Raw genomic sequence first — 27271 nt, forward strand, 5'->3', positions numbered from 1 at the left:
GTCTGAAACATTACCGAAATGTTCCAACACCATGAGGATGTCACGATTATTCTGACGATTAATGGAGAAGGATTGGAGACTGGATTAATAAAAAGTAAAAAGAAAGCGCAAAGTTCAGGTGCTCGTGATCGATTTTAATTGAAGGGCTGAAAGGCAAAGAGGGCTAAATCGATTTACGTTATATGCTTTTTTGGAGATTGGTTAAAAAATCCACTTTTCCCTGCCGCTGCACATTACATTAAGCTCAGAAATGTTGTCATAAAGCGTTATGCGTGAAATATGGGATGCAGATAAATGAAAAGGGGAGAAAATTGACTTGTTTTCTTGTGTTTGAGACTAATAGTTAAATTAAGTTTCGATTCGACTGTGCAGCGAATACGGTTCTGGTTTCTTTCGCGTTTGGAGACACAAACTATTTTCCAAACTAACAAATGTCCTGAAAAACCTACATTGTACTTTCGCAGTTCTTTTTTTACCGAGGTTCGCTAACGTGTAGATTTTATCGCGAATTGTTCCAGGCCGTTATTATCGGCTCAGGAGTGGTTCTGCGAATACGCGATTATCTTCCAATACCAATTAAATCAATCCTGCAGGACCCCGGAAATTTTTCACGAGATAAACGTGTACTTCGAGTATCGCTGTACTGGCTCGTTTCCAAACGAAGATAAAGCCCGACCCATTTGGGCTGTGTGTATACAGAACACACCTATAGTTACCAAACAGAAATATCCGTCTCTCGAGATCTCCGAGATCAGCATCCCTCATTGTAGTGCAGTCTATTATCATCTGCAGCTATGCAATCCCTCCAATTTCGGATTGTTGATAGAATTCTAGTTATACCTGCATTGCTGTTGCTTCGTCGATACTGGGCGAATGTCTTGTTACGGTAGTTAATATGCCTTGGCAACGGCGATATCAAAATTGGTCTGAACTCCATCCACGATTCACCTGAGAGTAGATGCATCATGCATAATTACTCCAATTATCATTTCAAAGATTTAATTTTAAATCGATACACACGATATCGGTTTTGTATTACTTGTAATTTTAGTATAATCTCTATTATCGGTTCCTCCGTTTTTCATACTGACGTAAGTAGAATTGAACCTGTTGCACCGACAAGGTGAATCTGTGCGCAAACAGGGATCGCACCCTATAGTGTACAAGTGTGGCCAGGATATTTTCACGTTCGCAAATTTGATGGTGCCCATTAGTTGAGTGCGGGAAATTATCAAGGGAGGTAAAACAGAATTTCTCTGACAATCAATTAGAAATGGGAGCGCCGTGTTTGGCTGTAAGTGAAGGCTGGTCGAATAAATATGGGGGGTGTAGTTCCTTCCCAATCCCTCGGGAGACAAGCGCAACATGGGTTTTGCGGCGTCGCGACGGTCGGAAGGCTAGTTCAAGAACGGTCGAATCTGCCTCGGGGTCGACGAACTCGCGGCTTGTGTATACGTATGTATAACTATGCAAACAACAACCTGCAAGAACTTCCGACCAGCGACCCGTAATCTTCTACCCTCGCCTGCATGTGTACGTATACGTGTTATATGCTGGTATACACACGTATGCATAATGCTTACATTGACGAGGGAACGCCGCGGCACGAATAGCATGTAAAGAAATCGTCGAAAAGTTGGACGATTATTATGTTGTTACGCATATAAAGTGAGGAAATTTTCAATTTCCCTAACGAATAGCTGTAATTACGCGATGGAACGTGGGAAAAAATTACTTCATTGTCAGATAAGGTTGCGGGGTTATTTACTTCTCTCTCTCTCTCTCTCTCTCTCTCTTTCTCTCTCTTTCTCTGAAACTGAATCCTTGCGTGCCCAGTCATTGGGAGCACCCCTCTCCATTACTCTCCAACTTTGTCGTACCTGTATGCAGGACTTTGGTTTATCAAAAATCGACCCCGATTTCAGCTACTCGGCTATTGAATACCTCCCTCCGCCATACATGCGGTTCCCACCATTGCGCCCTTTAAGAGAGATTTTTTCGACTTTATTCTTCGGGCACAATAGCATAATAGCAGTCGTACCGGTTTAGTTCTAGCCTAGTTTAATCATGGATCTGTGTTCCTTCACATTGTTTTCTTCTTACAAGTATGTCTGTTGATTGCTTTATAATCCTGCTCTTACTATGCAGGTATCTCGCTGCTATTTACTTACTGGTAATATAGATTTAAGTTAACCTTAAGATATTGTACTTCCTCTGTTCTTGGCTTCATTGCTTTATACCTTTGGGTGCAGTGCTTTAGTATAATCAAAATTGTTCTATACTATTCTATTCTACTTCCTCTCTCTCTCTCTTTCTCTCTATTTCCCTCCATTGATCGAGTAATGTCAACAGAAAAGAGTAAATTTCTGGAGAGATTTTTAATAATGGCCGCAAATTAAATTATATCCCCATAGATTCGCGATAGCAGATAAAAACGAAAAGTTACTTCTTGAATTCCTGCCCTAATGAAACTGTATCGAGAATTGGGGCTGACGTCGCGAACCAGAGAGCTAAACTGTATACAAAAAGTAAAAACTTTGGTAGGGTGTGTCGGTCCGATTTCACTCGTAAATTACATGGGCGTAACTGTAAGCACACGCGAATTAGGCAAAAGAAAAATACTGACTAACGAATAAAAAGTTACTCTCAAAGCTGAAATTGAATTTTCTTTAGATTCTGATACCACCCCGCACTTCGGATGTTGAATTGGCGTTACGTAAGCCCTCGAAAGCCTCGGTCGCGTCATGCGGTTTATCTCGTTTGTCTTTAAATTTTTCATCGAAAGTTTGCTAGCAGTTCGAATTACAGGAGAACTTGATTAACGATGATAAAAAGTCGTCAAAGAACATTTTAACAGGCCATTTTTACCCCTTAATTTCACTGCATATTCGATGAGCTGTTATACCAGTATTTTATATCCTTCTCACGAAACGTGGATGAAAGACGAAGCGGAAGCAGATAAGCTAAAAGCGCGAGGGAACTGAAAAGAATCCCAAACGCAGGCTCAAGTTACGATGAAAAGTACTTACGTATGGCAATAAGCTCAAGCGTAAGCCAAGAGATGCACTTTCAAGCTAAAGAATTGACTTGTCTAAATGCGAACCGAGCCAAATCCGGGATATTTAAATTCAACTCGATATATTCGTAAGTTGAAATAGTTTCTCGAGGCTTGTCGTTAATGTATGACGCCGTAAACCCTGCATTGTATTGTGAGGGATAAAGCGGCGAAAAAATGATCAGTGTTGAACAAATTTTAGTGCCATCAAACAGGCTTCGTGTCAATATAATCAACGAAGTATCATTCAGTTCACCGCCTTTTTTACTCACAAATCAGTGGTACATACTATGATCGGGTAACGTCTGAGCACAATATCTGGCTGGGTTAATACATATCAATAAATCTCTCCTGTGCAATGACCGACAAGTTCCGCACTTTACGAAGCCGGCTGCTTTTGGAACACAGCGAGTTTATACCTGTTAAGCAACCAACCGTTGAGAACTTGGTGGATTCCGAGAAGTGGGATGACACAACGAGAAGCGAACTGGTGCTGGGCTTGTGGTTTTAATCAGCAGGAAAATCATCCGAGCTGCGAAGTAGTGCAATTAAAACTTGCACTTTCCACAACGACGAATTCATCATCTCATTGCAATTATAATTCTCAAGAGATGTTTATACAAAATCAACCCTTTCGACCCTGCTCTGCGGAAGTTTTGAATTAATGTGCGTTGACTAAAGTTCTACAGGCGATATCGAGGTGCTCGGTAAAATATTACGCCCTGACCATAACGAGAAATTGATTCTGATCCATACAAGTACCCAGATATATCAGCACCAAGGATCAATGAAATATTACCCCATCAATAATTCCCGATCTCACGAGTTATCCTTAAATCGACCAATTTTTCGAAACATAATTTTGAATGGTAAGTTGTCTATAAGAGTTGCAGGTAAAATGCGGAGGAAATACAGAGAAGAATGGAAACCATCCCAAGGATCGAGAGGACCGAATTAGAAATAGCTTTGCAGTGTACGATAAGGCATGTTATGTGACGTACGCGGCGGGGGGCAGAGACTGAGCAAATACAAGGCGAAAAGGTATTTCCAGACGGTGCAACGGAATGCCCGGGCAATTCTTCCTTGATTCCGATAGAATTTAGATCAAGACGAAATAGCGGAGGGTCTCGTAAGTCGGCGGAGGGTTAAAGGTTGAAAAAGACTTTAACCAAGTCCCGACGCCGAGTACCGTGTATCAAGTGAGCGGTTCACCGACCGCCCGGCGGTTCATCCTAAGCCGGATCGATATCCTGGCCAAAGGATGTAACGGTCTCCTTGCCCCCCGAGTCTTAAGAACCAGAGTTATTCTCTCCTTGTTGAGGAGATGAAGATGAAAGCGGATGAACCAGACGAGGCTACCTGCACCCACCTTGCGGGAGTACGAAGGTGGGTACTTGAATGTCGAACCGAGTGTCGTGGGGGGGCGAAAACTAACAGCCGGCGGGGAAGCCCCTGGTTTTTTTGTTCCCGTATACAGACCGCGAAGCTAACGAGTGCCTACCACGCGGCGGGGAGATTCGGATGACTAAACCGACACCCAATTGACCCATTTGACCCGTTTGACCCCTTTGACAAGATTCGCGGATCGACGTCGCGCACAACCCTGCATTGTGCGACAGCCTGAGGCCTCTTATAATTACGAGCTGCGCCCAGTGTTATTGTCCCGCTGACGGGTGCGAAAAGAGAGGAGAGAGGAGAGAAAGAAACGAGGCGGATGTTCGATTTTTTTCTTTTTTTCCTTCTCCATTTCAATCGGGACGGTGAAGCATGGGTGCAGGGTTTGCGGTTGGAGATGGATCAAAATGATTCTCTACTTCGGTTCTGCGGATGATCGGTTTGACTAACGTCAAAATAAAATTCTCCATTATCCCATATATTTCCGAGTCCACAGTCGCTCAGCCTCTCATCCTGCTTTTCGAATCGCGTTTACAATCGCATTGGGACTCGCTATCCCATTATCTTGGATTCAACTCAAAGTCTTGAGAAATAAAGCCTGCCAAATTTGAAACGAGCTTACGACCAACATCCGGGGGACATTGATCACCCTAAACAATTTATAACTCGATGACGTCGAGTGTCGCGATGGTTTCTCGTCCGTGTAACAATTTTCCTAAATTTTCTTTCTATCAGACGTTTTAAGTTAACCGGCGATTTTCGATGCAGGTTGCATTTTTGCAGAGGACCACTTCGGTCTCGCTGACGATGGTTCGTGACTTTTTCTTTCACCGGGATAAAATAGTTCGGATCGTGTCGAAGCCGGAAAGCAGTCTGTCGAATTTCATTCCATCGAGCGAGCAAGCCACGAGTTATCGACTTCCGGGGTAAGGCGGTGAATTTAATCTCATACTTTTGAGGTGGCTTATAACTTGCGGTTGGGGTCGTGGGACCAGAATTTACCGAATATTCCCTTCGATCCAACTAGATCTGCTCTACATAGCTTATAACACATGGCATCGTACATTTCGCGAAAGCAGGGTGAAAAAAATTACCTTTCATCTGAGTTACGTATATGTTGCGAATCCGACGCATCCGAATTTCAGCAATGAAACATGGTGGACTGAATGACGTATCGTTTTGCAAAATTTCAGATAATGAAAATGCTACTGAGGCAAACTGAGATAAGTATACATAAAGCGATTGAATGAAATTCTTTTTCACGAAATCTTACATTTTGCTCATTCCTATCTTGTAAAACACGATGAAAGCGACTTGAGCCACTAAGACTAATGTAGAGATGAATAAGAGATGTACGTATTCAGAAAATCCGATTAATGAGTAACATCAATTTTTTTCACTTCACGATGTCCGCAAAACAAAAAAAAAAAATATCTAACTATTTCATGAAATAACGCCTTGATTTTCATGGACATATTCCGTTAATTTAGATCCATCATCCTAATTTGAAGATGATCATAAAAATTCGATTCATCTTAACTGATGTTCTGCAAAGTCATACTAGGATACTTCTTTTCCCTTTAATTCGACCCCGAGTCCTCAGCTGTGAATTTGTCAATTTTCAGCGAGCACAGGACGAACGCGAATTGTGTAATCTTCACCCAAATTAGATGTTGTTAATATTGGATACATGCGTGTGGATCAAGACGATCCGTTCAAGGGTAGCCTAGCTAGTGGACAACCGTTTTATTTTTGGGAATAACGTTAATCCACTGGTCCAAAACACTTCGCCCGTAATCAATCGGTTTTTACATTTCATTTAATTCATCAATACCACCACACTTGTTTATTTACATCGACGATAAATTCTGTACCCGCTCAGTCTGCTCAATTGAATTTATAATCGCCGAGCTATCGTATTACGCAGGGCAATGAAAATAACGGGAATAATTTTTTACAATCGATTTCACTAAGTCGATAATAGTATGTAAGGCAACGCATAATTGTGACATGCGTAATTAATAAATTTGCGACGAGGCGAGGGCCGTTCTGTAATCAAGAATTGCGTGCACGAAAAGTTAAACAATGAAAAGATATACGAATCGGCGAGAAGACGAGTGACAGGGGGAGTACAAAAATTATGAACACCAGCCAGTTCCCATAAGAAATCAGTATTCGCAAAATTCATGCATGCGTCGGTCTAAAAACATGACCCGCCCTTATTTATATTATTTACGTAACTTTTTTAATACAGAGATTTTTATCCGGGTTATGCGCGAGAAAATATAAATGACAAAGGTTGAAAGATGACAAGTTACAATGTCGAGCAGGTATAAATTGCAGCAAAAAAAGTTACGGTCGATCCCCAATTAGTAACGTGTCCATCGTGCGTCGTGCGTATGAAATACATATACGAATGTCAATATTTGCAATTTGCCCGTAGGAAAATAAATAAAATACAAGTGACGAAACAGCGTTCGTTCGTTGCACCTTTACACTGTTTTTGTTTATTCGATATAACTGAATGTCGCCAATCGAATTTATCGGCACGCATGTATTTGTTAGATTCTGTATATTCTATTCATCTAAGTCAGATTATTTTATTAAATAGGGGCGTACGTAATTTGTGTTGAGAAGAATTTTTTGTACGCTATTTCCCGAAACGTTTTAAAATCGTGGTTCCGCGTCACATTTAAGAAATTACATAAATTTTATTGCAGGATTCTTCCACCGATTTCTTCCGGAATTCTGCACTTTTTACTTAACATGAATAAGCACAAAATAAAGTTACAGTATTACCTTACTCCTTGCTGGAGATTACATGACGGTCGTTTCTTCAACTTTGACAGTATCGCTGACTCGTTTATTTGTTTCTTTGAAATTGTACACTTGTTGACCAAAACACATTTCAATGATGCTATAACCAGTATAAAATGTCTACACTGCGCTACATAACCATGAATTGTTACGATAACTGAAAAACACTTTAAAACACTCATCATTACACGTAATATTTGACCGACCAGACATTTTTAGTAATAAAAAAAATTTTTCGTGTCAATCGCAAATGATATTGATCACATACTGTTGTAAGACCGTCAAAATGATTCACTCGAAATATTAATCTGAACGACACGTTTTTTCACCCAACTCCGTTAAATTGCTACATTTAAACTTCCGTTCCCCAATTTTCTCGTTCGAAGATATCTAAACTTGTTACGTCTTCAATCTGGCACGTTCCAAAGAAGAAAAATAAAATTTACCCAGTATCATTGAGTTGGAAAACTTGCAGACACGAACCCACCCAGCGTTTGGGGACCGTGTCACGGATGCGTGGAAAAAGTCTATAACAGTAGTGAGAAACTCTCAATAGCTCTGGATCCGATCGGCCAAAAGTACAATTTAAACGATCGAAGGTAGCGCACGGTTCAAATAAAGAAAATAAGTAGTAAGAGCGACGTTAGTCAGCCACGCTCGGCGCGATGCCGGGAAACAAGTCAAGGGGAGAAGATTATCGCAGATAGTTCGTCTCGTAAGACCGTCGAGGGATTTCTCATCGCCAGTTGTTCCGTTCGGAGACAATAATTTCGGCCAAGATTTCGACGCATGTATGCATACAGAGATGAGGGATTGTACCGAGCAAACCCCAGGGTTTAATCCCGTAGGATTAATACGATTATATTCGAAACGGGGTAGTAAAGTTTAAAGGGTAAACTTGGGCCTAGTAATTTATTCGCAGGCAGGTATGGCCGGGTAAACTTGGGACAAAATATCGCAAGGGATCCTATCTCGCGAACGTCTTCACTTTGGAACGGCAGACATTTCCGGAAATTAACCCCTCGGGCGGCAGGCTGTTTGGCTTCTGTTTGGTCACGCGAATCCGTACTTTCGTGAGTACCGTTTCTGTGTTCCGGAAGGCTTCTGGGCGCGTTATGCACCGAATTTCTTGTTGTTCTTCAACCGCCGTAGCTGCAGATTGGCGGAAAGTTTTCCATGTTTAATACTGGCAACGAGTTACGTTATATAGGTTACGTGCTGAATACCCGGCACGTTAGTGTTCCGCTATATACGTGCGTTACGTGCCGACGAGGAAGGCGAAGAAATTGTTTCCCGTAATGAATAATAAAAAGCAGCGTGACGAGGCTTCCAAGGTAAAACTGTAAAAGTGATTTAGGTCACTCTTTCGTATTCGTCCAAGATCACCGAGAATCTTTACGGTTCAACGAAACGTATTATCATACTCCTTTCTTTTTCACATAATTACTAATTGCCGTAAGAGGGGTAAATTTAACCAAAGTTTTTATGCGCAGAGGTGGAGAAAGATAATGACGTCTCTTTTTATCGCGGTGAAACAAGGGAGCCGTGAAAACTGCAGGAAGTTTGGAACATTTAAAATGATTAGGAAAGTTTTACGTTCTAGAGAAGTTACGAAAATGTCGGAGAGCCTCGCCCGGGATCAGGATCAATTTTACAATTACTTGGCCCCCTACGCTTGATATCGATACGCACAATTTCTTTCAAAATTAGCATTCAGCCAGAGTGAATGTATTTTTCTAGTACGATGAAACGAAAAAATAACCGAATGGCAGAATTAAAATTTTTTAAGAACTCACAGATCTCGAAACCTTTTAATCTAAATACCAATTTGTTTAAAATACGTAACATAAAATATGGTTGGAAAAAATAAAAATTATTTCTTGCTGACAGGAAAATCGAGAAAAGTCAAGTAATTTAAATCTCGTTATTTGGAATACATATCTTGATAATTTTATTATTTTTGCGGTAATTTTCAAAATTAGTAAAAGATACTCCTTCTATTTCTGAATTAATTTCCAAATAGTCAGCAGCAAATGGTCACGGTTCGTTGAAGCTGTATATGATTTTAGCAGTTGCGCGCAGAATTTAAACCTTTTCAAATACATGAGGCATATGTATGTACGATATACACAATCAAATATTGAGCGAGAATCGGGGGATGAATTTCTAGATTCATTCGGTAGCTGGGCGAATAAACTTTTTAACGACCTCTCCGCATTGCAGCGCGAATAAAATTTGAAGCCACATCTAAACAAGCCGAGGGCAGGATGAAATGCCCGACTATTGGAAAGAGACCTCGAGGTCTGTTCAGGTCTGCAAACTTGTTATTTTAAATGAAATATCATTGAGTATTTCCCTTGGATATCCTATAATTGAATTTCTCTACAATCAGATGAGCCACTTGCCTAGATACCTGAATGTACTACACATAGTTTCTGATCGCGTTGCAGATTATCCGAACGTCAAGCAACATTCGCGATTTAGTTTCAGGATAAAAAGGTTCATGCATGATCCTGATTCACGCAACGCGTGAAAATTACCACACCGCCTAACTCAATTTGACTTTCAGCTCGCCCGGCGGCGGCTTTTCAATTACGCGATTTATGAAGGGCACTCGTTTTTCAAACCCGTGATGCGAGAATTAATTAGCTGGGTAGGTTCGTCACGTTAATCCGCCGCCTCTACGTATCGCAACGTTCGGATATTAATTGGCAATTCCGATCTATCGATAGCTATGATGGAATATTGTAATCTCTCGCATTCAGCGTCGCTCTGACCACTGGACAGGAAATGCCTGTACGAAGCCCAGAACGCGAGTCAGTAAAACTGTCGTTAAGGTGCCGCTGAACCGGCTTGCGTTTGAACATTTCGTATCGTCATAAATACTTGCAGCGCTCCTAGACGTTGAATTAAATGACGTGATTTGATTGGCCGGATCTAACGGAATAGGCCAATAAAATCACGTAGTGTCGCGTTGCGTCGTGTCGGCCATCGTGAACGGGCCTCCGTCACCTGAAAATTTCGCAGTCTAATCCCGTCATATTTACGGAAAGCTAACCGATGTCATAGCTTTTCCCGAATGACGTGCGTGCTTTCATACGTCTCGATCTCCCTGTCGGAAATGAAAGAAATTCTGAAATCGTAGACGCGGTGAATATTCAACAAGTCGGTAGTTCCGATGGGCCATGTTCGATGTGACCAGATTTTATTTATTTCATCATCATTCATAATAAACATTATCAGCGATCTACGTTAGCAATGACGGAGATAGGGAGCTACGCTTTTATTCAAACTACGATTAAAAAATTTTCCTAGTCAGATTCGTAACCCCGTTCTCGCACGATTCGACTATGAAATTTTCCTGCTTCTGACTTCACGAAATATATATATACGACACACCGGGTCAGCGGGGCCTTAAAACGGCATGTTGCGACATTTTACAGTATCATAACTGCGGACGTCGTTATAAAAACCTTACACCGCGCCGCTCGGTCGTTCGGATTTTCATTTTATATCTCATTACTAATCCGTCCCTCGGCAACCCATTGATGGTCCCTCGTTACGGCGTGTGGTACCATGTGGCGTCGACGTTAAGCTCTCGGAGTTTTTCAAACAACCGCACATACGCCCACGCCTATACTTGACGAGATCGAAAAAAGTTCCCATTGCGCGGGAATAGTACGTTCGGAATAACGACGCTTCACCTTTTTTAACCTCTAGAAATGGGTGAAAAATTCGTTCACCAATTAGAGAGGAAAAGCACCCACCTGATTGTTCTGGCGATTTATTTGAAAATAATCCCGTCCAATTAGTATAATAATAAATAAATATAATGAAAAAATAGATAATGCTATGGCAAATGTGGGCGTGGCCACTTCTGAAATATTCAGCGGCCAGTTTAAAGTCTGATTTTATCGCCCTCATTATCGAAGGAGGAAAGTTAAGTTTAACACGTATAGATATACATTATACGTATATACATAATACATATATATGTACGAATATACGGTCGGGGAGGAAGACAGGTACGAGTAGATAGGAAAACTTTTTGTACTTTCAGCAGGATTCTTTTTTTCTGTGATATAAACTGTTGAAAAATGAAGCACGAGGCGCACGAGGCTGAACCGTAATTTGTTATAAGATCACCAAAGCTGTCACGCGACTCGAGTATAAAAGTTAAATAAGCATCTTTTACAAGCCTGCGTACATGCGTGCATTGTACAGAGATGAATTTGAGGGACGATCGAAACAGGTAGGAAAAGAATTTTAAACTTACCAATATAAGTTATTTGTGCGAAACATTGGCTAAGAGAAAGTGAGAATAATCTTTCCGTGGCTTATGCAAACTTGTAATAAATGTAATTAAAAGTCTATACGCTTGTACAAATCGCGATAAAAAAAAAACCGCGATTATTCCACAGTTTGAATGGAAAACAATTAGCCTTTTCTTTACATTTGGTCTGTAAAAAATCCATCGTCGTGTCTACAGGACGGGTAAATTTTTATTTGCGAGAAGAAGTATTCCTTTCGCCCGAATCTCTTTTCCTGCGAGATGCTGCCACGAGACTCATTTATAACTTCGAACGACGATGATGGGCGCAGCTGTTTCATCTTTCTCTCTCGCTCTCTCTCCCTCTCTCTCTCGCGCGCACGTGCGATTTTTTTCGCACATTAGGAAAATAAATGTGTTTTCCGCGGGTGGGTCATCATACGACGTAGGTTTCCCGCTATCCGCGCCTATCGCTCGAGCGTTTCCTTGAATCGCTTCGAACCCTTCAATTTTACAACTCGGTAATAACGCGATCACAACAGGTGGTTTGGACAGGTGACCGCATTGCGTAACCGGCGCCCTGACTCTGCAGCTACACACTTGCAAACAAACATACCTGTGTATGTGTAACGCGCAGCATGGTGAGGACGTCGGGAGAGAAATAGCTAGGCGAGTGAAGGGTTCCACCGCATTAATTAACGAGCAATCAAGCGCACGCCTTGATTGGACCACCGAACTTCTACATTCAACCCTTCCAGTTTCAAAATCCATTTTAACTTGTTCCAAATAAATCCGCACGCATGCGGACGTATCGTCCTTTCATAAAGCACACAAGGCACGCGTTTGCACGCGAGTGTTGATTCGCCTTTATTTATCCAATCATGGACACGTGCGTACCCTCTCGGCAAAGCTTTTACTGATTTTTTGAGCCTACCGCGAAGAGTTTTTCAAGTACAAAGAGTCCTTTCAAAATAACGCGGGACTGCGATAGGACAAAAACTAGAGGGTGCTCTTTTGAGGATATCTGTAAAAGGCGTGCTTTTATGATTAGCACTGGGTGCAAATTATGGTTGACTCATTCGCATATCCCAGATGCCACAAATTAATCACTATAGTTATCCGGTCTCGTTTAGACTCACAGTAAGGTGTAACGATGAAATATGTAGAAATGATAGTTTCTTTCGGATCGTCAAAAAGTGGTTTGATTCTAAGATACCGAAATCAATCGGTTGCACACTATGCTGTATACTCATCGAGGAAGAAATAGAAATAATTAAAGGGAACAATGTTTGTTCAACCTAATACGCGTATTTGGCAGATTCAGCAAATCTTTTTACGGTCTGTCATGCCTGTCTTTAGACGCGTTAACGGAGTCATTTGCATTTCTGTATGATATTATACCTATATATAGGTATATAACAACTCATATCGGAAGTACGCCCGGAAAGCGTGTTAAATCCGGACTCTTGATTACATCGAGCTTTAAAAATATCCTTCTCATTCCACGCAATACGTATTATATATATGTACATATACATTATAATTTTCTTATACAGAGTCTGGGGATAAGCAAGTACAAGTATATATGTGTGTAGTATAACCGGAGTTTAACTAACCGCGTTAAATTGCCTGCGTTTAAACGGGTTTTATAACGAGCATATATTTGCTTTCCAGCCCCGGCGTATTATTAATATATTCATGCATTCAAAAGTTTTATGACAAGGCAACAAAATTTTGTTTCCCTCCCATTCGGCTAGCTACTCCTATGATTTGCCCTGTCCCAAAAATCTATCGCAGGTGTAATAGTTAGACGTTATACACGTGCGCATTTGAATTAAAAGTATTCCTGGCGTACAATCAACGAGAAACACTTATTGTCGAGTAACGAATATTCATCGCCTCCTGATAAATAATTCACCAAGTATAATATTCACTGACATTACTCCAGAATATAGAGTCATGTAGGTAACAATAATTATTCTCAATTCGCTAACGAGCTGACTTTTTATACCAACGAAGCGAACCACGGATATTTAATACTTGAACAACGTTTGAGTGACCTGGAAATCAAAGGCATTCGTCGATTCCGCCGTCGTTTTGGAGTGACTTTTTCAGCTCTTTCCTACCGGTGGTCAAGCATTGGCGAAAAGGCGTCCGTTGCCCCGTGTAATTACGTTTGAAGATTACGTTTCAAAAACAAATTCGTACCCCTCCTCGTGTGCGTTTAACGTGTGTTTAAGTATTCAAGAATGCGGCAATGTTTTTCCACCCTCCTCCTTCTCTTTGTCTCATGCCCGTCTCTTGTACCGAATATCCTGTACGTTACCGTGGCCCGAAAAGTGTTTGAATTCTAAGGTATTAGTCGGGGACGATAGCCTGTAGAAAGTGTTTGGAAACTTTCCCAGCATTATTCTCTTCACACTTTGCGGATCCGTATCGATTTTACTATTTAGTAAATTAGTTAGTAATGTAAAAAGTATATTAGTAAAAAGTAAGTTTGCGGTTAGCCATTGCAAGATTGCAATATTATTAATGTTACAGAAAAAGTGGAAACTGGTTGGTCGTTTGTTTGGTATAACACTTACCTACATTAACTTAGAGCTGGTACCTAATTTCGGAAGAATTCTAAACTGATTTTTTTTTTTTTTTTTTAGAATCAATTCCTTTCCTTGTCGACGTGTAAGTTACGCCTGTCATGGCTGGTTTCTTGTGCGGTTTTCCCCATATTATCCCAGATATGAATACTAAGGAGGCGAGGAAAGTTCGAAGATTGATAGCTCGAGAATGAAATTTTGTAGTTTTTGTGTCTAGGCACGAGTTGCTGACTGCGCGAGACTGTGCAACAATGATTCACAGCGAAAACTCCAGACATTACTTGAAGTAAACATTAACTCTAGGCTAACAAGTAGACACAGTGATAAATCGAATGAATTCTGTGTATAAGCTATCGGATTTAAAAAGCGACGGCGCAGACATATTATATTTTCTAAACGTCGTCCACGGATATAAGACATATTTTGTTCCTATTGTCTATTAAAATATTGAAATCCCGCCATGCAATAATGATCTTAATAATAATAATGATAATAATAATAATAACGACAACGATAATAATAATTTGACTATCGTTTCACTTACAAGCTAGTGGACCGCATACATACGCCGAATGTAATATTTATCTAAAATTGCTTTTTCTTCAAGCCATCGTTTATTTGCTATATAGATAACGCCGAAACCCGTTTGTTGTGTATACTTCAATTCAGGTAAGTGTATAATACATGTATTGTATAAGTTTTATTATATCATACACGCATTAGCCGTTGAATGTCAACTCTTCACAATCGCGTATATAGTATTCTTAGCAAATTATTACTCCGTCAAGGTACAAAAATCGTAATGTAAAAAATTGTGTAAATTCATATCGTATATATGGTTAAATGTTGGATTTGTAAAAGTTCTCTAAGGGTATATAATGTGTACATATATTAAGGGTATACATATATGACGACGTATTGGAAGCGTCGCGCGGAACTCTGCACATTTCTTTTTCAATCTCGTGTCAATGTCTTCGAGATATCTCTATATCTGTACGATGCGTCTTGCGAGATTCTCGTCGGAAATAATCACGTTTCCGAGATCACAAAATAGTTTTACACAGTGTAAACTAGCGCTTACCAATTTGATATAGCGCTTCTTGGTTTTACAAGGCAAGAAAAAAATTCATCATCACTCCACGGAAGAGCGCGAGGTAATCGAAAATTTCGACTGACAAATCGGTCTCATATGTATGTGTTGAAAAATTCACCGCTCCACGCAACAGTTTCAATTGATTTTCGATACCGATTAATTATTCACTAATTAATTAGCTATATCGTATTTCGATCAGGGGCACCTAAATTTTAAGTATATTCATATTTAGCGGGGGCGATAATCGGGTTCAAAAGATACTCAGGAAATTACTTTTGTGCAGCGGTTATTTTTTAGCTTGCTTTTCCTCTCGCAATCAGTTCACTTTCAATACTTCGAACCATCTCCTGACGTAACGTAGTATAGGTATATACTGCATATACATACATTTGTCCCGTCATACGCATAACGATCTTCGTGTAAGTTATATGTTCGTATTTTCCTCGCCATCGTTTACATTTCGAACCTGGAGATAGAACGTTCACGTGTAATCGTTCCCTGCACGAGGCGTGTAATGTAGACGTACAGACCTCGAATATAATTGTTCAGAATATTCGAGGACCCGTTTAGTAACTGCTTTGGATCCATGCGCAGATACTTTGATCCCTCCCCAACAAGCGCGGCGACGAAGATCCAAGAGGAGGTAATTGTCAAATAAATTAACGCACGTTTCGCAACCCTTGAATCCTCGGCTCATCGTCAGCGCCCGATAATGTGAAAAGCACTCGGTTCACATACACGTATACGTATACGTAAGGGCAAGGAATCGTGGTACGCCGAATTTGTATCCCGAAGAAAACTAGCGGACCCTACGCGTGCGTTCATCCAAAGTAGGTGTCGCGTGATCCCGGACTTGCAGACTTCTCTTCTCACCATCGCCGGAAGAAGCTTTGCCTACTTTGCACGAACGACGCGGCTTCTTCGGCCTTCCCTACAAGACGTGCAGGTTCTCACAACTCTTCGACTTACTGTCACGAGCCCAGACCTTCTCGAGGATCGTCCTCACCTTGAGACTGGCGCTGGTTCTGCTCCCCCTGTACTTCTTCGGCGAGTTATTCTCCGAGCAAGAGCCCAGGGGTGACCTGTTCCTGTTCTTCCGTGATCTCTTGCGCAGGAGGTCGCGGGCGTGTTCCGGATTCTCGAGTTTAAGACGTATCTGGGACAGAAGTCCGACCAGGAGTTCGTCAACGTTGTGATTGATGACCACCGACGTCTCGATGAATTTACAATCGTACGAAGTCGCCATTGACCTACCCTCTGCAACACAAAGTAAATATTTACCGAGATGGCTTCTCACCAAGAGCCGCGTGCGATACCCGTATAAGGATCTCTCAGTTTCCTCAATCTTCGAGAAACTTTGACGCGATAACTCCCGCTCAGCGCGCCGACACAAATGCAAATTAGTTATATCGATCTCGACAAAAGTTAGCACGCGCTCTCGCCTTGTCTACCTATTTTCCATTGTATTATAAATCACCGCTACCACTTGCTCACCAACCTGTGTATGTATAACAAACATATCGCCACCAACTCTATAATACAAAATCTAATGCGTTGTTAAGTCGTAAATTTATAGTGTAGACAGTTATATTATATTGTTCCGCACCTATAATCGGTTATCGCGTACAAGTGTTTTACGAAAAATAGCAGAGATCCGTTAATGACTCTGCCGAGTTATATTTCTTAAGAATTTTATACTTTAATTTTATTTTCGTTCAACGTCACTTACAGCCGATTTCAAATCTCCCCTTCAATTGTACCGTATGAAAATATACCACCTGTGCCAGAATTTTTCTCCCATTAGCTGCAGCGTTATCTTGCATCGCTGTAACGTATAATTGATTGTACGGTACTTCGTATTTAACCCCACGTTTACTCACGAACTTATATTTATCGTGGCTAGACCCACCGCATGGTGGTACAAGTTTCGGTATTATCAGTTTTTTCTCACTATTTCTGCGAGCACGCACGCAAACGAAATCTTGTAAAAATTACTTCTACTTACGTTACAGAGTTGCGTGCAGCGAGAAAATGCCCGGCATAAAGCGGGACTGAACGAACATACGCATATCTAGTAGCAATATTTAAGGCGGCCAAGGTACAACGTTACGCGTTGACCATTTTCTTTCTCACTGCGGACACGATTGTCTTCGCCAGCGTTTTCAGCAGCTGAAAATCACCGTCGAAACGTGTTCTCCCTTTTGCATACATAAAAGATTAAAATCTCCAGGTGCTCGTCGGGCCCTCAGACGATGCTTAGGTCGTTGTGCAGGATACGAGACGGTTGTGAAAATATTCAAAGAGAATTTTTCGCTCATGTAGACAAACGAGCGAAAAGCGCTTTCCAAAATACGAAACGGAAGATAAAAATTCGGTACGATTATCCCGTGAAAACTTCCTCGAACCGTCGAAGTAGGCCAGCTGATTGTGTAATGTGTATCCTGCACAGACGATACATGCAACGAAGCATCAAAATACACGAGTATACGTATGCATAGAGATGCGTGTCGCTGAACAGCTTACGGAAATCCACAATTTTCATTGCAACTCCAGTTTCTTTTTTTTCTCGATTCAAAACTGCAATGTTTTATTATATCTGTCTCGGCCAGGTATTCCAGGCAATGCAGGCGGCGTGGTTGTACGCTTTCATACATTTTACACGCATGCACTCATCTATCCAGGTGTACAGAATGGTTTGTTATGCCTGGCTTTATAGTGCGATAACGCAGCATTGTACCGTATATAGGTTCGTGCATTCGCAGCGTTGGTCGTAAAAAATTCATGGAAACGAATAACGCAATCGTCCCTCATTTGAATGCTTTTCTACATTAAGGCTGACAAACTTTTTCTTTCCTTTGATATACGATCTGACAGAATCTACGCACACATAAACGTAAATTACCGTATAATGTAAGCGTGTTGTGTTTGAAAAATAATCTCACAACGTCAAATTGGAAAAGTAATCTATTTTAATATTATTGTTTATAGAAATTCGACGAGCTTTACTGCAGGATGCACTTTGTTCAAATACGAGATAATTTTCTATCATAACTGGTGCTTGACCGCACGTTACTAATATGTAAAACTGTTCATAAGTTTAAAGAGGACGGAAAATAAATCAATAAAAAGCAATTTTTTTTGCTATTCTTTAACCTTTGTAAAAATTCGCGTCCCGATATCTTTTGCTACAGCCGACAAGTCTGAGTCCTGCGACGTGAAAACCTGTTATTAACCAGCGAAAGTTTCGTCTGTATAACTATACACTGTAAAAAGAAAACGTGAGGTAATTGGGCAAAGACGAATATTGACTGAGCTCTGAAAGGTGCTGCTGGGATAAAAACGATAATTCGGTGAGAAATCCGATGTCTAGTCGGAATCTCGGATTAGGCAGAAAAGCTTTTGGACACCTGAGTAATTGCTCATCAGTATGACGTAAATATTTGAGTCAGCATTGGAAAATGTCGACGACGATCGAGTTTATCGCGGGAGTAAGCGATGGTGGTGAAAGCCGATTTACTCAACGCCGTGAAAATTTGGCAATACGTTGAGGGTCGTTTTTTCCAAGCGTTAACTTTTACGTAATCATACGTAATCACTGAAATCACATTTTTCTTTCAACCATAAATCAAGCCTACGGTATATCGAAATTTTTCTTTTCAAAGGACGGTTTGCAAACACACTTTTCCTTCTAATACCTGGTACGCTGTTGCTTCACCTGACACTTTCTGCAGCAATTTACATGGTCAAAGTGGTGCCAGCGGCTCGAGAATTCCAGAAGGAGGAGTCGCGAGATTAAAGCACAGGAGAACGCGTTTGGTGTGAAAGTACTGTGAACGAGCGAACGAGGCGTTATCATGCAATTTCTGTCAGGATATGAACTCTGCGAAGGCTCTGCTTACGGTCCTCGCTCAAAATATTGTTCAGCGTAGAGACATTCTGCCCAAATTCAATTACGGATTTAGTGCTTTTGATACATGTCAAATAAAACGTTGATTTAACTTGGCCACGACTGTGCGATGTATAATTTATTGCAGAAATACTACGATTTTTTTTTTGTGCGTCATCAATTGCAGGTGACCAATAGCTGAAGTGAGTTTGGCGACACAATTGTTGCCCTTCTCAACTATGATCATCGTTAGGCTCTAACTCGTGAGCGTTTTATAATCGTTTTATTTGCTCAGAAACCGAACGAACACGCGACGTCGATATCACTTCGATTTTGCACCGTCACTTTCGTGTGAGATTATCCCGCCCCTATCGTCTGTCCGAATCACTCGACTGACTTTAGATTCTCATTCTATGCCGTTGACAATCCGCCATTAACACAGCAATTTCCGCTTCCATCAGACCATCTATTAGTGGTCAAATTCCCCCATCCGCGTCAGCCCCTTCGAAAAGATCCTGATCTGAAATTGTGCAAGTTCGCGGACCTACAGGAGTCGCTTCGAAAGACTCTGTGGTTGGATTTCTGGTGTCAGCGTTGAATCTTGAGTTGAGTACGCATGTAAATGCAACGATTATGTCCTTTCCTGACCGTCATTTTTCCGTCAGGATCTCGTCATTCCTCTCTCGTTAAACTTCGCTGAGAATTTATTGCACGATTAAATCCCTTATTACCGTTCGTTAAAGTCTTCCCGTGTCATGGGATCACGTATTTTTCTTCCACACTTCCAGCAAGCTTAAAGCAGATGATATCTATATTACAGACATAAGAGTGTATACCCCTCGATTTGAAAATACTGGCATTTTATGACACTTGGTGCTTTTTCAACCGGGTGAATAATATTCCAGCCCGTGCATGCGTGGAGAGTACAGGTTGCAGCCTTGAAGTAAACCAGATAACATTTGCTCGACGTTTGCGTGACGTTCATTCTACGTATAATTTCAGAATTGCATCAAACATATTCTGAATTCCCGTTTTGCAGAAGAGGGGAAATTTATTCATGCGTGAAACACGTCGTCGACGCTGACGTCAGACAGTTGCCTCTGACAATAATTCACTCCGTTGAATGTGCCGGGGTTGTGACTACCAACTGCCCCATCCTCTGTCCTGTGTCTCTAAAGTCTCAGAACGTACAAAGAAGCATTCTGACTGTGCGTCAACCCGGATACGGTCCAGAGTAATGAGTGCGATAAATTCACCCGAATATTCACTCAAGAATGTAATTAGATCGGAAGGGTAATCGCTGCGTAGATAATATTAACCACCATCCACCCAATTTCGTGTTGCAGATATTCGAAATACAGAAGGAATGCCGAACTATCGTATATAATATGGTGGATTCTTACCCTCGGGTGAGACGAGCGTCGCCCTGACGAGATCAATTTTGTTCCCAACAAGTATCACGGCTTTGCAAGAAACGTGATCCATTCGCCAGAGTTCTTGCAAAACTTTTTCAGCAGCGTGCACGGAGCTGCTATCAATTGTTGAATAGACAACGCAGTAAGCGTGAGGGTCGTGGTTTTTTATGCATTCCTCGGTCTGAAACATAACAAAGAAACGGCATTGTCGTTACAATGGTCGTACGAAGAATGTTACATAATGGCGTTTTTGGCAAAATAGGATGACTCCTTTGATATGCACGAACCACTATAGCTAATAACATAATTTACCCGAACCCTTATTTTCCGATACCCGAACACGAGCCATGCAGGATATGCCACGCCAATACGTCGTTTCGTATCTTTCTTTATTTCTGTTCTGCATGACGAACTTCGAGTGGTACAAAAGCCGGCGAAAGAAGAAGTTCACCGATGCAAACACGTGCTCGTTTCAGCCTGACGTATGTTTATTTTCGTTACATATATACTTTCGAATAAATATAGACGGGAATTGGCGCACCGTGCAGGTGTGCGTCAAAGGTGCTCATATATTACACCTACGGATGGATGCTCCGGCTGTTCGAAAATGGGGTTCCCTTCGTGATCGACCGTTTTTCGGATGAATGCACCTTTTTTATCCGATTTGAACCTCTACCGAGTGTCTCAATACGCGTTGTCGAAATACGGTTACTCGGCCAAGAAGCGACTCGCATCAAGAATTTAAGAGGAAAAAGAAAAGAAAAACACGCAGTGTAGTTTGGTTTCAAATTGATTTATAGCAGGGACGGTCAACTTGATCAGATCCGCGATCTGCCGTCTGCTGTCCAGATTTTGTGCGATCTACCAATCTCAAATCTTTACCACAGAACTAAACGAAATATTTTTTGACAGAGTCATGTATTTTCTTTCGCCTTGTCGCGATCGACTGGCCTAATAGCCGTGATCGAAACACGATCGACAGGGTTGTCCATCCCTGATTTGTAGATATCTGCGCGAGGGTCAGAAAAAAAAATCAGAATACCTTTACCGAGAAAATGAAACGGTCCAGGTAACTTGGGATTCGATATAATCGAGACTTCGCTGCACAAGCTGCAGTTTGTGGTTATACGGAGAAGAGCTTTTACTGGATAAGGGAGCAGTTCGTGCGGAGATCAATATGTACGCAGAAAGAAACTCGTCGTCGGTTTTACAGCCCGTGAATTCGTTTGTTCAAGATTTTTGCATCCGACGAGTGGAGCTGAGAGAGAGCTTCTACGCAATCGGTGACTGCTGAGTGCTCGAGTCAGCTAAAAGCTTACTCCAAATTGCGGACTGTCAAAAGTCTTATAACGAACCTGAGAACATTGGACGATATTTGGCTAAAGCGAGAACTCGACGCTTATTCAGCGGTCGCTTGGTTGTTCTTCGAAAATAATGTTCCGGCGAAAGAAATTAAACACGAACAATTGTCGGGGTGTAAAAATTATTTTTGAAAATTGAAGAGTTTCAAACACTTTAACCAACACCGACGTGCGATCTTTGAATCCATGACCATATTTCTCGTGGCATACGATCATTCGGGTCGGTGGAGCACGCGTAAACTTGTTTTCCCCCGTTTACCTTGAATTAATTAATTGAGATTTATGTTAATTAGGCTAATTTGAGTGTCTCGTTTTGCGGAAAATGTGACGACGTTAAACGTGAGCTAACCAGACGTACGAGCCGCGCGATTGCTTTATATAAATAAAAACTAATTTCGTTTGAGGCAGCTCAGCTTATTTGAAAGGGGCGTTGGGAAAGGGCGAAAAAAATTGTTGCTGTTTTTCGGGCATTTTTCTTATTCTCTTGTAACTCCTTTTTTCCTCGTACAATACGAGCTTCTACATACATACAAACAGTCACGAGGAAATGAGGGTACGAAGCATTGCCCACCCTCCTCTTTCCTGGTGTTCCTAATTGTAGCTGCGAACACTTTGTGCCAGCCGGGTTCTTTTTCCGGACGAGAGTTGTGCTTGCAGATGGTTTTCCGCTGCGAAGGAAATCGAATTGTCCGAGTATCACGTGATGCACAGTGATAGCCGCGGACATGTAATAACAAGATTGCGTGCGCACACAGTCACGTCCGCATATATGGACGCGTACGTGCATAACGTATATACATGCACACATGTATAATGTATATATTCGTATCGCACACGAGGATTATACGGGCATCGCGTCCCTTTCCAGGAAAAGCTTACATCCATAATAATATTTTAGGTGGTTAATTAAAGCGAACGGCTAGATACAAGGCAACAGCTGACGAATACAAACGACTCGATTACAAGATATTCTGGAGCAGGTAGCCGCCGCGGGGAAGAACGGAACTGACGAGTCCTACACGCAGCAGCAAATGCTATTTGATTATTAAAGTAGCCTTGGTTTTTTCATCTCGATGAAGAAGCCCGATGATTCGAGGCTACACCCTCGTCTATTCACCGTTGCAAGTTCGGAAAGGCGTTCTATTTTCGTAACTTGTCAAAGAGTAGGGTCTTGAATAATTGACCTCGGTTCGCTGCTCTCTCCAAGTCAGACGTCCTAATATACATACGTATAGCACATTGCTAGGTACTACGGTATTGGCGCGAAGGTTAATCTGACGATGAAATTCAAAAGCATCGCCTGGAGCAGGTACGAGACGAAATCAGCGGTAAGCAAAATTGAGGAAAAAGATACATATGTGGATGGCTGTCGTAACGGTGAGCTGCCACTTTTGGTTGAACTTTGATGGGCGAGAGTATAATATTCTCGACTAAATTCTACGTAGGTACTATGGTTTCACTTATAGTTCATCGCGAATTAGAGTCTATAGCTTTAGAATTAAATTTACGCATTCATGGTCCTTGAGAGTGTTGTCAAATTTTGAAATTCGCGAACAATAGATGAGGTGGTAAGAATTTGTAAAATGAAAAAAGATAATATTTCGAGAATGGATCAAACGATTCTCATGATTTTGGTCTCAGCCGTCGCAGCTTTTTTCAGCTTAGAACTGAATAAATCTCCGATTCTATCGTTCGTACAGTTTTCGAGTTATTTGAATAATAAAAATAAGAAAAGAAAAAATTTCACACTTCTTTAATGAGGATGAAAAGCGCGTGAAAATGATATAAAATTATCGGCACATGGCAAGAGAACATCCAGTTCAGTTTTATCTATCTATCTCATTCTATTTTCCGATATTTCGATTTCACAATTTCAGCATGCTGTTGAAATTAGTTCTTCCACAGTCCAGGAACAGATTTCAAATGCAAGCGAATTAAGCCACGGCTCTGGATCGAGCTTATCTATCCCACGAAGTTGGATGATCGCTCCGCGTTTGCCAAAGTACATCCGTACGTAAACTGAGAAAATTCTAAATTCAAAAGCTTTTGAGACCGCTGAATGGAGTGCACGTTACACAGACAAGGGTTCGTTTGCCAAATGCATCGAGCGCCTGGAGGACCAATAAGAAAAGCTCGGAGCCCGGCAAATGCTTTTACAGTCTCGAGGATCGGCGCGACGTGGTTCAAGGCAACCTTTGCACAGTTTGCACGGCAATTATTGCGGCGCCCAGGGGATGCCGAACTCGTTGTGCGGGGTGATTATCGGTGTTGCTGCGTGGAAGCTCGTGAGAATCTGGCGTTCGTCGGTAGGTAAGCTCGCTGACGTAATTCGCGAAACGTAACGTTTCCCGGGGGTTCTTACTCGGCCTAAAAACCTGATATTAACGTGCACGCGGCGTCGACGCGTTACGGTAAAGAATTGTTTGTACTGTAGCCCCGACTCGGTGTGGCTCTGAGTTTACTTTCAACAAACTTGAAACCGCAAATTGAATGGCACCGAAACCAGTCTGAGGTTGACTGTTTCTAACGGACGACGTACACGCATGGAACGTCGTAACTAGTACTTGACTTTGCGGAATTTTGACCACTGTAAGTGGACACCAACTCGTTTCTTCGAAAAAATACCTACAAATACGTGAAACATTGAATACATTTGCATGTACCTTGTAACTTGACGGCCCCTGATCTTTTTGACCCGTTTTGTGACGACTCGCGTTACTGTCTGAACGGAAATGTTTATTGATATTTTAAAAAGGGGTTCATGTTTCTTTTTCTCTCCGGATATCGAAAACCTGGTTTCGAAGCTGTATCCACGATAGCGTAAGGATTTTGTTACCTGGAGGCAATTTTGAATTTCAGTCCCTGTGACGATTATTGATCGATGTCACCCCCGGAAACATGAAGCGCGAATTTTCACAACCCTTTGACGAGCAACTGCGTTAAAGAACCAGAAACCCTTTTGCTGGTATTTAATCAAGTCAATAATTGAGAGAGATTATAATTAGGTATTTTCATCGGGTGGATGAATTTCTTTTTGTATCTTTCCACTCACCAAATTTCACCCTCTTATTATGCCTGTGACGTACTTTAAAGTTATAATACGGGTATGAAAGAAACTTTTGCTTCGTGCATTTCGTTACCAGTCGGAATATCCCTAATCTGGTCCGCTTCACTGCGTGGTAAACATTCAACCAACAAACGGACCCAATTTTTTTTCAGGTGCACGCCCGCGCTCGAATTAAGAAAAACGGTACATACTTTTCCCGGCTCGCAAATTTGACGAATATCCCCCTTTTAATCCGACGAATGGCACACCCGTATAGCCGAGCTCAAAAAACTGCACGGTCGCTGATTTTTTGCAATCAGTTGTTACAAATGTTGGATAAAAAGAGCGCTTCAAAGACATAGTTTCACAATTTTTAGAAACCTCTGGTGAATTAGAAGTATAGTCTACAGTTTACATAAATTAGAGAATCACTAAAAGTTTTTTCTTACGCCAAAGCTCGCAAAGCATTCGTACAGTTTTATCGATATGAATAATTTTTGTAGATTTTTTTTATTTTGTCGCTAGAAATGCTGCTGCGAAGAAACATAATCGCGAGATGGACGCAGATTTTCAAATAGATGTAAGCATTTTAGCTGACTGTATGGAATACAGAATCAGAAATCTCAAGGCAATATATATATATATATATTAATATATATTAAAACTCATTTGTCCGCGCATGAACGAAGTTTCAATTTTACTCACCGAAAAAAGCAGTTTTTTCTCTCCGAATTTCAGGCTTATCGAATTTCTGCAGCATGAGTAGTTTGCCTTCTGAAAATCGCCGCTACTTTGATCCAAGACTGAAATGTGACTGCCTCCGAAGAGGCAGGTCCAGCCAAGTGAACGAAATCGTCTCAAGCTGAACGTGAAATTACGATCAGCCGATAAGAGGAAATTAAAAATTACTAGCAAGGTATAACACAGTCTGAAAGGAAGAAGGTTTCAACCGTACAGGATCGGATATCGCGGTGGGTGTGTATAACTTTCCAGCTTATCCTTTGCAAAATGAAACGTCCTATTAAACCGTTGAATGTTTCGTTAACACCATACCTATACTTGGGAAAAAACGGAAGGGTTACCTGCTTTGCGAAATTTAATTATGAAACACCGTTAAACCGGAGACGTGGCTGCACAGTTTGACATAAAAGATACGTAGACGTCGGGGACGCGAACGGAATTTCATCGTGGGAGGTAAAAGAAACATCAGATAGGCAGGGAATTGCCGAGGCACGTTTCGCCGGTCGAAGATCCGGTCTGACTTGAGATAGGTGGATGAGGAATGCGGTGAGAATTGCGAGGCAAATATCAGAAGCACGGGAGTAATTTCTCTTATTTTACATGTTACGCGATCTCTTTCCCGAACGAAACGGATTATCAGAACGTGTTTGACTAATATAATATAGTATTTGCGGTGGAAACGTAGCGAGCTAAGCACTGTGTCGAGCTAGCAATTCCCTTTGGTACAAGCGATAAATGCACGCCTCAGCGTTACGTTCAGGCGGATTATTGAATATGAGAAAGAAGAAGATGAAGAAGAAAAAACGAACCTTGTCGTATTTACAGTTATCGCGATATATATCGAAGGTGCGTATAGGTACGAGGGTGAAAGATAAGCCGAATCGACCTCCTCGTACCGTTGGAGAAATAAAACGGGCAGACCTTTCTTTGATCTGAAATCAACGACCCAGAATTTAGGGGTACGAACGGAGCCCGAGTTTTTTACCCTTCGGGATTTTCGCCGGCGTAAAGAGAAGCTGGTAGAAAAATATCCATGCAGACTATACTTTGCATACGGAATACAGAAATAATATAATAGCACGGAAGAAGCCGAGACGTACTTTGACGCCTATACGTGTGGAGAAGATAAGGCCAAAGAATGTTGTAATGAGATTCGTGACTTGTGAGAAAACTCCGGAGCGAGCCTCTCCGCCACTTTTGAAACTCACATAGCCAGCGCAGACGTCCATTAACGAAAAATTTCGCCTCATTTCGCGATGCGAGCTTTTCAAGCTGCTCGATAGTTTGAATACCTTATCCACTCTTTCGCGCGTTGACTAATCAAAATTCGTTGGAAAATTCTGCAAGCTGCGAGGTCGAGCCCTGAACATTGTCGGTTCCTCGCTAAGCACCAAACTGAGTGATTATCAACTCAAGGGTGAGCGAGGCTTTTCGCGGGGGTAAATTCGCCGTATAAATAAATAATTTTAAGTCCCGTCGTGAGGTCCAAGTGAAACGTGAAGAGAGGCTTTACCTGTAGAAACACGCGAGGATGAACGTCCGGATTCCCCGGACGCTGACCCTTCTGTTTTCTGAGGATAAGCTTTAACGAGCGGAGA

General features: G+C 41.5%; 1 protein-coding gene across 1 annotated transcript in view; it reads right to left on the reverse strand.

Moving 5' to 3' along the window:
* Positions 1-14648: 14648 nt before the first annotated feature.
* LOC124299960 (uncharacterized) overlaps positions 14649-27271 on the reverse strand; it is an 84017-nt gene continuing 71394 nt past the window's right edge. Inside the window, exons 11-12 of the mRNA XM_046753447.1 lie at positions 20514-20706; positions 14649-16481 (exon numbers count right to left, since the gene is read on the reverse strand). Coding sequence (XP_046609403.1) covers positions 16156-16481; positions 20514-20706 — 519 coding nt within the window. The 3' untranslated portion in view covers positions 14649-16155. The remainder of the gene's footprint in view (positions 16482-20513; positions 20707-27271) is intronic.

This window comes from Neodiprion virginianus, chromosome 3, assembly GCF_021901495.1.
Source record: "Neodiprion virginianus isolate iyNeoVirg1 chromosome 3, iyNeoVirg1.1, whole genome shotgun sequence".
Lineage (NCBI taxonomy): Eukaryota > Metazoa > Arthropoda > Insecta > Hymenoptera > Diprionidae > Neodiprion > Neodiprion virginianus.